Source organism: Bufo gargarizans, chromosome 6 (assembly GCF_014858855.1).
Source record: "Bufo gargarizans isolate SCDJY-AF-19 chromosome 6, ASM1485885v1, whole genome shotgun sequence".
Taxonomy (NCBI): Eukaryota; Metazoa; Chordata; class Amphibia; order Anura; family Bufonidae; genus Bufo; species Bufo gargarizans.
Window position 1 is genome coordinate 287,807,062 of NC_058085.1, and position 12,285 is coordinate 287,819,346.

Genomic DNA, 12,285 nt, shown 5'->3' on the forward strand with positions numbered 1-12,285 from the left:
CAATGCTGGATCCGTCTCTCCGGTGTCATCCGGAAAAACGGATCCGGTATACCTTTTTTTTTTTTTTTTTTTTGCATTTTTAAAGGTATGCGCAGACCGGAAAGCCGGATTCGTTTTGCCGGAGCACTTAATGTTGGAACTAATACACGTCAATGTAAATTGATGCCGTAGTCGGCATTCCGGCAAGTGATCAGTATTTTTGGCCGGAGAGAAAACTGCAGCATGCTGCAGTATTTTCTCTGTCCAAAAAACGTAAGAGGGACTGAACTGATGCGTCCTAAACAGATTGCTCTCCATTCAGAATACATTGGGATAAAACTGATCAGTATTTTTCCGGTATTGAGCCCCGAGGACGAAACTCAATACTGGAAAACTTTAACGCAAGTGTGAAAGTTCCCTAAGGCTAGGCTTCCACATTATCATTTATTGATTACATGTGACGTCTGCACACACATCGTCATGTACGACCACAGCCTGAATGGCTGTAGTATGAGGGCGGATACCATTTCCCTGCATAATTAGGTAGATATGCCTTTCAGGGGTATTACCCAGCTTTCTCAGAAACAGATTTATATCAAAATTGTATGGTGTTCCTGTGCTACGCCATAGTATATTGGTGTGAGGATGGCTCATCATGAGCGTTCTCGTAATTAGTTAATGCCGATCCCACTCATTTTACCTCTCGGGTGCACTGTGCCGATGGTTTGCCGGGCAGCTGGGGCTTATAAAAGACTCCAAGGTCTGCCCTGTACAGAGGCCTATGAGGCCATGCCTGTCAGTGCAACACTAATGGGCAGTAATACAGTGCAATACAGAAGTGATGAAAGCATCACACAGTGACATCCCCTAAATAAAAATAAAAGTTAAAATGTAGAAAAAAATATATAAATAATTGGTATTGCTGCACCTGTAAGGCTACTTTCACACTTGCGTTCGGAGCAGATCCGTCTGGTGTCTGCACAGACGGATCCGCTCCTATAATGCAGACGATGGGATCCGTCTGCATTATATTTCAGAAACAATTCTAAGTGTGAAAGTTAGTCAGACGGATCCGTCCAGACTTTACATTGAAAGTCAATGGGGGACGGATCCGTTTGAAATGGAGCCATATTGTGTCAACTTCAAATGGATCTGTCCCCATTGACTTACATTGTAAGTCTGAACGGATCCGTTTGGCTCCGCATGGCCAGGCAGAGCCAAACGAACGCTGCAAGCAGCATTCGGGTGTCCGCCTGCTGAGCGGAGCGGAGGCCAAACGGTGCCAGACTGAGGCATTCTGAGCGGATCCGCATCCACTCAGAATGCATTGGTGCCGTACGGATGCGTTCGGGGGCGCTTGTGAGAGCCTTCAAACGGAACTCACAAGCGGAGCCCCGAACGCTAGTGTGAAAGTAGCCTAAGGCTAGTTTCACACTAGTGTTTTTGCTGGATCCGGCAGGGTTCAGCAAAAACGCTTCCGTTACTGATAATACAACCATCTGCATCCATTATGAACGGATCCGGTTGTATTATCTTTAACATTGCCAAGACGCATCCGTCATGAACTCCATTGAAAGTCCATGGGGGACGGATTCTATTGTGTCTGAGTTAAATAGATCCGTCCCCATTGACTTGCATTGTGGGGCATGACGGATCCGTTTTGCTGCTGTTTGCTCTCCATTATGAGAGCGCTACTAAACGCAACGGAATGCATTTTGGAGCAGTCCGTTCTGTTCAATTATGTTTTGTCCTCATTGATAATAAATGGGGACAAACCGGAGCGTTTTTTTCCGGTATTGAGAGCCTATGACTGATCTCAATACCGGAAAATAGAAACACTAGTGTGAATGTAGCCTAACAAAAAGAAAAGGGGGAAAAACTGCTCAGTCCTTAAAGTGGTTGTGCAAAAATGCAGAAGATGTGTCTCAAAGGGGGATGAAGGGCCCGGTCCTGAACTGGTTAATGTATGCACGTTCCTCTATAAATAACTATAGGAGATGCCGTTCAGGGCGGCAGACGCCCCAATTACCGAGTGACAGTTTAGTCAGCTACAGAAATGATGGGAGTCAGCACTGCAGCAAAGCCTGTCACACAAAGACCTGACAAGGGAGCAGATGGCGACCATGGCACGCTAATGTAGGCAGCCATGTGTGCTAATTGGGAATATGTGCCCTCTGGCTGGGAAGGCTTTCTCCTGCTCCACTCATGAATGTAGTTCTGGTCAATAAACTCTGTTAATCGTGGAGAACATGCACATTTCCTGAAAACGCATTGTCCCTATTTGCTGACTCCTGTCTGCCGTAGTCCACTGGCTCTTGTTGGACCTCCTTTTGCATATTATTCTTCTTGTCATTTAGCATTGCATTAAAGAGGAGCGATCACCTCTCCTGACATGTCTGTTTTAGTAACAGTTCTGGAGCATCTAGTCTTATATTGAATTGCTAGCAGTTTGTAATGATGGTCCATGACTGTTAGGCCCCTTTCACACGGGCAAGATTTCCGCGCAGGTGCGATGCGTGAGGTGAACACATTGCACCCGCACTGAATCCGGACCCATTCACTTCTATGGGGCTGTGCATATGAGCGGTGATTTTCACGCATCACTTGTGCGTTGCGTGTAAATCGCAGCATGCTCCTCTATGTGCGTTTGTCCACGGAACGCAGGCCCCATAGAAGTGAATGGGGCTGCGTGAAAATCGCAAGCAACTAGGAGACGATCGGGATGGGGACCCAATCATTATTATTTTCCCTTATAACATGGTTATAAGGGAAAATAATAGCATTCTTAATACAGAATGCTTAGTACAATAGGGCTGGAGGGGTTAATTTTTTTTTTAACTCACCTTAATTCACTTGCTTGCGCAGCCGGCTTCTCTTCTGTCTTCATCTTTGCTGCGCACTGGAAAAGGACCTGTGCTGACGTCACTGCGGTCATCACATGGTCCGTCACATGGTCCATCACCATGGTAAAAGATCATGTGATTGACCATGTGATGAGCGCAGTGATGTCATCAAAGGTCCTATTCCTGTGCACAGCAAAGATGAAGACAGAAGAGAAGCCGGGCTGCGTGAGCAAGTGGATTAAGGTGAGTTAAATTTTTTTTATTTTTTTTTTTAACCCCTCTAGCCCTATTGCACTAAGCATTCTGTATTAAGAATGCTATTATTTTCCCTTATAACCATGTTAGAAGGGAAAATAATACAATCTACACAACGCCTAACCCAAACCTGAACTTCTGTGAAGAGGCCCGGGTTCGGGGCTGGGTACCAAACATTCAGATTTTTCTCACGTGCGTGCAAAACACATTTTCCCGCGACGCACCCGCATCTTATCCGGGTCAAAAACATGACGCCAGTGTGAAAGAGGCCTTACCACCTTGGGGGTGTGTCCGTGCACAGACTGACACTATCCAATCAGTGCTGCCAGTAAGAGGCTGCAGGGACACCCCAAATGATCATCTGAAACATCATTACAAACTGCTAGCAATTCATAATTTATAGCAGGAATTATGACCGAATGGTTCAACATAGAGCAATAAGAATAGATGCTCCAGAGTTTCGATCACAGAAAAACTGACATATCAGTAGAGGTTAGAGGCCCTCTTTGGAGGGGCGGTAACTTTACAAAAAAATCTTTTTATATGTCATAAGAGAGATTCCAAAAGTTTACATCAATGGGGGAGGAGGGTCTCAGCACTGAACTGTAAAACCAAGTAAGAAAAGCGCATATCTCGCTCTTTCCTCACTGCACATGACGGGATCAATAGAAGTCTATGGGCCTGTTGTGATTCTATCCTCTGCAGTGAGGAGAGCGCGCAATATGCGCACACTTCTCTCCCCTCGTTGTAGAGATCATGGGGGTATTGGCACTCAGACACCCAGCAATGTCAACTTTTGAAATGTCTCTATCACGTATCAAACATTTTTTTGAAAATGTAGTGATCCGTTAACCTTTTGTTCAATGACATAAACACATGAGCGAGTTCAGTGCGAGAAACTCGTTGCGTGTGAACTCTGCTCCTCTGACAGGATTGCACAGCATTATGTGATTTATAAGTCTGTGTGTCCCTGCGAGACCTGGAATCTGTTGAATGAGGGCTCACTCACCTGAACGTAAGGGCTCTGTGCCCGTATTGCGGAATACAAATGTCAGGGCCCCAATCTACAGGCACTGGCCATGTGTACTCTGCGCTGCAGATGCGGACCTATTGACTTGAATGGATCTGCAAGATAGTAAGTCCATGGAAACACTCCGAAGCGCCTCCGTGGTGCCTACTCACTGCAACAGAAAGGACGTGTCCAGTCTTTTGCTGTATTTTGCAGAATGTGGACCCATTCAAGTCATTAGATCCGCCCTGCAATTCAGGGTTCACACTGCCAGTGCCCAGGCATTGCAGACCACTATTTGCAGTCCGCAACACTGGCATGGCAACCATATGCTCGTGTGAATATGCCCTTACGCGGACAGCATTATGTCAGCGTAATACAAAGGGTCTAACAGCCAGGGACCCACACCCTTACAAATCATTATAAAGCTGTGAGATCTTGTTAGAAGAGCAGAGTCGAGAATGGGACCTTGCGCCGCCATACGCTGCGAGTTTCTCGCACTGAACGAGCTCATCTGTCTCTGTCCTAACTCTGGCCTGGATGTATTAGGTGATAAGCCTCTACTGTTTGCGAGTAGGTTGACATGGTGTTTGATCCCTTATATTCTAAAGTTCAGTTTCCAATCAGAAAATTCCTTTGTTGTGATAAAATCCTATAATTTAAAACCTAAAACTCTTTACATTAACTTTTGAATTCTGTTATACTTTTAATGTAATGTGACAGAGTGCCCGGCGGTGTAGTTATCACTGTAGTGACTCGTACTACTGACATTTACCTGTCTGGTGATGTCTCATGAGCCTGCAATTACTAACATGACGTCTTTTCAGCCCCACTAGGGGTCCAGCAGCCTTCATTACTCGGGACGTCCCCCACAATCTACACTCAGTCGGCTCTTGCAGCTGCCGGCCTCAGCAGCCCCTCCCCAGCAAACTACCAGCTCACTCAGAACGCAGCATTACAGCAGCAAGCAGCAGCAGCAGCCGCTGCAGCAGCTCTTCAGCAGGTACATGCTCAGTCCATCTTCAAGCATTTGGTTAAATAATAAACCGTGATCCATATAAAGTCAGTGAGGTACTATTTTCCAGGGGATCTTATCAAGAGAGATGGGATAACGATTAAAATTTTAATAAAGAGCATTTCCATAAAATAAAAAAATTAACACAACATTCATTTCTGGACTCCTTAATAGCAGATCTGCTTAAAGGGATTTTCCAAAATTTCGATACTGATGACCTATTCTCAGCATAGGTCATCAGTATCTGATCAGTGGGGGTCTGACATCCAGGACCCCTGCTGATTAACTTTTTGGGAAGGCACCGTCGCCCCTGTGAGCGCTGCGGCCTTGTCGCAGCTTACCAAGCACAGCGACTTACATTGTATAGAGGCTGTGCCTAGTATCGTGCCCAGCTCCGTTAAAGTGCCTTCTCAAACTGCTGATCAGCGGGGTCTCGGGTGTCGGACACCCACTAATCAGATACTGATGACCTTTCCAGAGGATAGGTAATCAGTATCAAAATCTCAGGAAACCCCTTTAAGGGCTTCTTCACACGTCACTGATTCATGTCTGTGTGCAGTCCATGTTCTCCACTGACATCACACGGATCCTTTCAGTTATATACAGACGTGGACAAAATTGTTGGTACCCTTTGGTCAATGAAAGAAAAAGTCACAATGGTCACAGAAATAACTTTAATCTGACAAAAGTAATAATAAATTAAAATTCTATAAATGTTAACCAATGAAAGTCAGACATTGTTTTTCAACCATGCTTCAACAGAATTATGTAAAAAAATAAACTCATGAAACAGGCATGGACAAAAATGATGGTACCCCTAACTTAATATTTTGTTGCGCAACCTTTTGAGGCAATCACTGCAATCAAACGCTTCCTGTAACTGTCAATGAGACATCTGCACCTCTCAGCAGGTATTTTGGCCCACTCCTCATGAGCAAACTGCTCCAGTTGTGTCCGGTTTGAAGGGTGCCTTTTCCAGACTGCATGTTTCAGCTCCTTCCAAAGATGCTCAATAGGATTGAGGTCAGGGCTCATAGAAGGCCACTTTAGAATAGTCCAATTTTTTCCTCTTAGCCATTCTTGGGTGTTTTTAGCGGTGTGTTTTGGGTCATTGTCCTGTTGCAAGACCCATGACCTGCGACTGAGACCAAGCTTTCTGACACTGGCTAGTACATTTCTCTCTAGAATTCCTTGATAGTCTTGAGATTTCATTGTACCCTGCACAGATTCAAGACACCCTGTGCCAGACGCAGCAAAGCAGCCCCAGAACATAACAGAGCCTCCTCCATGTTTCACAGTAGGGACAGTGTTCTTTTCTTGATATGCTTCATTTTTTCGTCTGTGAACATACAGCTGATGTGCCTTGGCAAAAACTTCGATTTTTGTCTCATCTGTCCACAGGACATTCTCCCAGAAGCTTTGTGGCTTGTCAACATGTAGTTTGGCATATTCCAGTCTTGCTTTTTTATGATTCGTTTTCAACAATGGTGTCCTCCTTGGTCGTCTCCCATGTAGTCCACTTTGGCTCAAACAACGACGGATGGTGCGATCTGACACTGATGTTCCTTGAGCATGAAGTTCACCTTGAATCTCTTTAGAAGTCTTTCTAGGCTCTTTTGTTACCATTCGGATTATCCGTCTCTTAGATTTGTCATCAATTTTCCTCCTGCGGCCACGTCCAGGGAGGTTGGCTACAGTCCCATGGATCTTAAACTTATGAATAATATGTGCAACTGTACTCACAGGAACATCTAGTTGCTTGGAGATGGTCTTATAGCCTTTACCTTTAACATGCTTGTCTATAATTTTCTTTCTGATCTCTTGAGACAGCTCTTTCCTTTGCTTCCTCTGGTCCATGTCGAGTGTGGTACACACCATATCACCAAACAACACAGTGATTACCTGGAGCCATATATATAGGCCCAATGGCTGATTACAAGGTTGTAGACACCTGTGATGCTAATTAGTGGACACACCTTGAATTAACATGTCCCTTTGGTCACATTATGTTCTGTGTTTTCTAGGGGTACCATCATTTTTGTCCATGCCTGTTTCATGAGTTTATTTTTTTACATAATTCTGTTGAAGCATGGTTGAAAAACAATGTCTGACTTTCATTGGTTAACATTTATAGAATTTTAATTTATTATTACTTTTGTCAGATTAAAGTTATTTCTGTGACCATTGTGACTTTTTCTTTCATTGACCAAAGGGTACCAACAATTTTGTCCACGTCTGTATGTGTACTCTAACTGTTGCTGCCGGGCCATGCATGATTTTAGTCTGTTGTGTGGATAATACACACCCGTTGTATTCAATGTATGGTCAGTTTTTCACTGATCTGTTGCTTAGAAAATTTCAAAGTTTAAAAAAGTCGCTTAAACCTGGTGGGAAAAAAAACAGAGACACGGCCTATAGAGTATAGGACTTTACAGATGCAAAATGATCCGAGTTTTTGAGCCTGGTCGTGTGAATAAGCCCTTATACTGTAGTCATATGAGACCAGGAGATACAGTGACATTTTTAGTCCTCGTTCACATCTATGTGTCCGTTTGACGTCCATGGAAATATCCATCCGTGTTTCGTCCATGATGTATCTGTCTTTGGTCCGTGTGTTCGTTTTTGCCCTCCAATGTGTCATCTGTAATTCACGGATACTGCTCTGCTGATAATTTCCAGAGCATCTCCTACCAGTGAAAAATGGACCAACGCAGTGCTTGTCTCAGTGATTTTTTTTAGTTATTTTTTTCATTGAACCACGGTCCGTGAAAAACTACTGATGTGTGAACAAACGCATTAAAATCAATGGGTTGTGTTCTGTCCATGGAAAATGCGGACAGCACATGTTAGGCTACTTTCACACTGGCGTTTCTGGGTCCGCTTGTGAGATCTGTTTCAGGGCTCTCACAAGCGGCCCAAAATGGATCAGTTCAGCCCCAATGCATTCTTAATAGATAAAGATCTGTTCAGAATGCATCAGTTTGGCTGCGTTTGGTCTCCGTTCCGCTTTTGAGGGTGGACTGTGTCCGCCTGACGATGCAGAGCCAACCGGATCTGTTTTCACTGACACAATATGGTGAAATTGAAAACGGATCCGTCCCCTATTGACTTTCAATGTAAGTCCAGAAGGATCCATTTTGACTTAAACTTTAAAAAAAAAAAAAGAATAATGCAAACGGATCCGTTCTGAACGGATACAAGCGTTTGCATTATCGGTGCGGATCCGTCTGTGCAGATACAAGACTGATCTGTACCGATTGCAGGTGTGAAAGTAGCCTTAGTGAAAAACGGACATGGGAATGAGGTAGAATTGACAACCCAGGTGGAGGCAACAGTGTTGGTTGTCACTCAAATTTCTATCCCAAAATCTGTTCAAACTGGTGTCTTTAAAAACTCAACTCCATTATTTTATCTGGGGGCATATGCAGTTTTGTTACATTGTTTCCCCATCCTACTATTCACCTACCTACCATGTGTCCTCCAGATACCATGATAATATAATATATATTTTTCTCTTTATCACAGCAATATTCCCAGCCACAGCAGCTTTACAGCGTGCAGCAACAGGTTTGTGGGCATTTCCCTTTTATTCCCACAGAGCATTTCTCACCGCCCTATTTGTCACTAGACTTATTTGTAACAGTGATAGAGGTAAAATACCGCCAATTGCTTTCCTGGTTGAATTGCTCGGTATGTCCACAAGGGACAGAAACAAAATCCCTCTGTCCTGCAAAAACATAGAGGCACGGAGCGGAACCCCAGAAAGCACTCCGTAGTGCTTCTGTAGTGTTCCGTTCCATGCTTCCGTTCCGTTGAAATAAATGGGTCCGCATGACAATGGAGCGGTGCCCGTGTATTGCGGATCCGCTAATGCGGTCTGCAATACGGTAAATGGACACCAACGGTCGTGTGAACAAGCCCTAAGGGTGTGTTCACAATTGCAAATTACTAGAGATTAGCAAATCGATTCATTCATCATAACGAGTTCTTCACCTGCGAGGGGCTGTCCTTGCTGCTGAAGCTTCCCCTGCCCCCCCCTTCCCCCCCCCCTCCCCCCCTCCCACCACCAAAGCCAGGTAGCTGTCGCACTTAAAAATTGGCTTTTGACTTAAAGGGGTTGGCCACTATATAGTGGGAGGTAGGGTAAAAAAGAGTTTCCCAATAAAATTTATTTAAAATATCCGAATAGTAATGCTTTTATAATGAGCTCAGCCCCGCTCTGTGTGCAGCCAGTTCGTCCATGGCTGCGCGCGACATGGAGGAGCTTTAGAGAAAGCTCGTCCATGGCTTTATTCTAACTGCACATGCGCTGCTTTTCCTAATAAGAGCAGCACATGCCCAGTCTGCCCCTGCCACTGGCGCGCTCCCTGCTCCGACTCTGTCTCTACAACCGGCTTATTCCCGTCAGAGTTCGGAGCGGGAAGTAAGAGCGCGTCGGGGATCAGACGTGCTCTTACTTTTCTTCCTGCTCCAAACTCAGACAGGAATAAGTCGCTTGTAGAGACAGAGACAGAGTCGGAGCAGGGAGCGCGCCAGTGGCAGGGGCAGACTGGGCATGTGCTGCTCTTATTAGGAAAAGCAGCGCATGTGCAGTTAGAATAAAGCCATGGACGAACTTTCTCTAAGCTCCTCCATGTCGTGCGCAGCCATGGGCGACCTGGCTGCACGCAGAGCGGGGCTGAGGGGGCGGGGCTCATTATAAAAACATTACTATTCGGATATTTTAAATACATTTTATTGGGAAACTCTTTTTTACCCTAACTCCCACTATATAGTGGGAAAGTACTTATATATTGGCCAACCCTTTTAACTTTTTGGGTTGTTGTTCACTAATCTGAATGGCTTCTTGGGTGATCATACTCAGCGGCATTTACTAAAGCGTTTTTCCGCTTCTCGCCACAGTTCTAAAGAGGCTGGACAAGGGGTGGGGGCTGGGGCTTAGTTGGAAGGTGGTGGGGCTTTGCATGTCCCGTCGGATTTGCTATCCCAGTTTGTGGCTTACGTTATAAGGTATAGCTGAAGACTATGTCAGCCCCCGGCTCTCATAGACTTCACTTACTGGCACACGGACTGCCAGACACAAGCACATAATTTAATAAGAGGCATCTTAAGAGCGCCAGTCTTGATAAATGTCCCTCAATGGCTCCTAAATTCTGCAGCTTTCAGTCATTTTAGATTTGAGTGTGTGTACGGAGCATCTTCCTTATTTCTCTTTTTTTTCCCCAGTTGCAGCAGCCACAGCAGACATTGATAACTCAGGTAAGTGAATGGAGTCGGCAGCACAAAGGTTATAAACAGTAGCTTGACACATGCTGTTCTCTGGCTAATTTTGTACTGATTGTCGCCATTTCTTTGCAGCCTGCTGTTGCCCTGCCTACAAGTCTCGCCCTGTCTACACCCCAGCAGGCCGCACAGATCACCGTCTCTTACCCCACTCCGAGGTCCAGTCAGCAGCAGACTCAGCCCCAGAAACAGCGTGTCTTTACTGGGGTTGTAACAAAGCTTCATGAAACGTTTGGCTTTGTGGATGAAGATGTATTTTTCCAGCTGACGTATGTATTAAGTCACATTGAAAGAAGAGCACTGAAACGTTAAAAGGGTTGTCTCATCAGAAGCAACTCCTTTCAGAATGCGGGCTCTGAGGTGATCAGACATTTGCCCTGGGTCCCATTCTTGGCACCCACGGCAAACTGGCAATTTTGCCATGGCTGGTCTGGCATTCCTTGTAATACATGGACTGCTCAAGTCCATCAGAATAGGGGCTATTCATACAGAGCAACTCTGGCTTATGGGGGAAGGGGTCCCAAGTGGAGTACTGCCCCATGATGTCCATATAAACCCTTCTCAGATGCATAATGTTCCTCATCCTTAGGCTACATGCACACGTGTCCGCAATACACGGGCACCAGCCGTGTGCATTCCGCATCACGGATCGAGGACCCATTCACGGAGATGCGGAACTGAGGCACAGTTCGGAACCCCACGGAAGCACTACGGAGTGCTTCCGTGGTGTTTCTGGCTGTGCCTCCGCACCAAAAGTAGCGCATGCACTACTTTTTTGCGGTGCGGACCGTCTGTGAAGTGAATGGATCCGCATACGGCTGCCCCACGGTCTGTGCCCGTGCATTGCGGACCGCAATTTGCGGTCCGCAGCGTGGGGACGGAGCCCTTACGTTCATGTGCATGTAGCCTTAATTTGTAGTAAAATCATGGCATTATCGTGACTCGCTGCAACTTCAGTGTTTCCTCATGGAAGAGAAAGTGGCAAGTCGTGGTAATGGAATAACCTTTACCATGATTCCAGGTCTATTGTCGACTTGTGAGTACAGATTCTCGTACACTACTGGTACAATGACGTTTTTACTTCTGTCTCTACAGCGCTGTTAAGGGGAAGTCACCACAGGTTGGAGACCGAGTTTTAGTGGAAGCCACTTATAATCCTAACATGCCATTTAAATGGAATGCTCAGAGGATTCAGACCCTCCCTAACCAGGTAAATGTCCCAGATATCCTGCCTTCTATCAATGTTTGTTTTGTTTTTGTTTTTTCAATCATTTTGTGTACATTGCAGAATCCATCTCCAGCACAGCCTCTAATAAAGAACCCACCAGTGATAATGCAACCTGTCCCACAGCAGCCTGCTTTTGGGATGCAGACTCAGCCTCCGCCACAAGCACAGACCCTTCTGCAGGCACAGATATCTGCTGCATCTTTAAATCCATTGCTTCAAGCACAACCATCACCTCTATTACAACAGCAGCCACAAAAAGGTAGTTACCACCTTCCAGTATAACCAGTACCAGCCCCACAGTGTGAGGGGACCTTTCTATGCAACCAAACATTTTGCATTCTGCCGGCTAGCCTTTGCCCTTTTGCTGTGATCACCCTAGATAACCCAAATCTTGCCACATGCATTAAAGGAGTTATCCAGGAAAATATATTGATGATCTATCTTTAGGATAGGTCATCGATATCAGATCAGCAGGGGTCCGACATCCGGGACCCTTGCTGATCAGCTGTAAGAAGAGGCCGGTTGCTCTGTTAGCACCATGGCCTCTTCCTAGGCCACTGACATCACCATACATCAATTACGTGGCCTAGGTGCAGCTCAGTACTATTCAAGTCAATAGGGCTGAGCTGCAATAACAAGCACAGGTATATATGTGCTATACAAAATACGGAGC

General features: G+C 45.5%; 1 protein-coding gene across 2 annotated transcripts in view; it reads left to right on the forward strand.

The window, feature by feature from the left end:
- Positions 1 to 12,285, forward strand: part of CCAR1 (cell division cycle and apoptosis regulator 1) — a 72,258-nt gene that overhangs the window by 16,757 nt on the left and 43,216 nt on the right. For both annotated transcript variants that reach the window (XM_044296286.1, XM_044296287.1), the window contains exons 3-8: positions 4,914 to 5,089; positions 8,627 to 8,668; positions 10,328 to 10,360; positions 10,460 to 10,653; positions 11,480 to 11,594; positions 11,673 to 11,871. In XM_044296286.1, the coding sequence (XP_044152221.1) occupies positions 4,914 to 5,089; positions 8,627 to 8,668; positions 10,328 to 10,360; positions 10,460 to 10,653; positions 11,480 to 11,594; positions 11,673 to 11,871 (759 nt within the window). The remainder of the gene's footprint in view (positions 1 to 4,913; positions 5,090 to 8,626; positions 8,669 to 10,327; positions 10,361 to 10,459; positions 10,654 to 11,479; positions 11,595 to 11,672; positions 11,872 to 12,285) is intronic.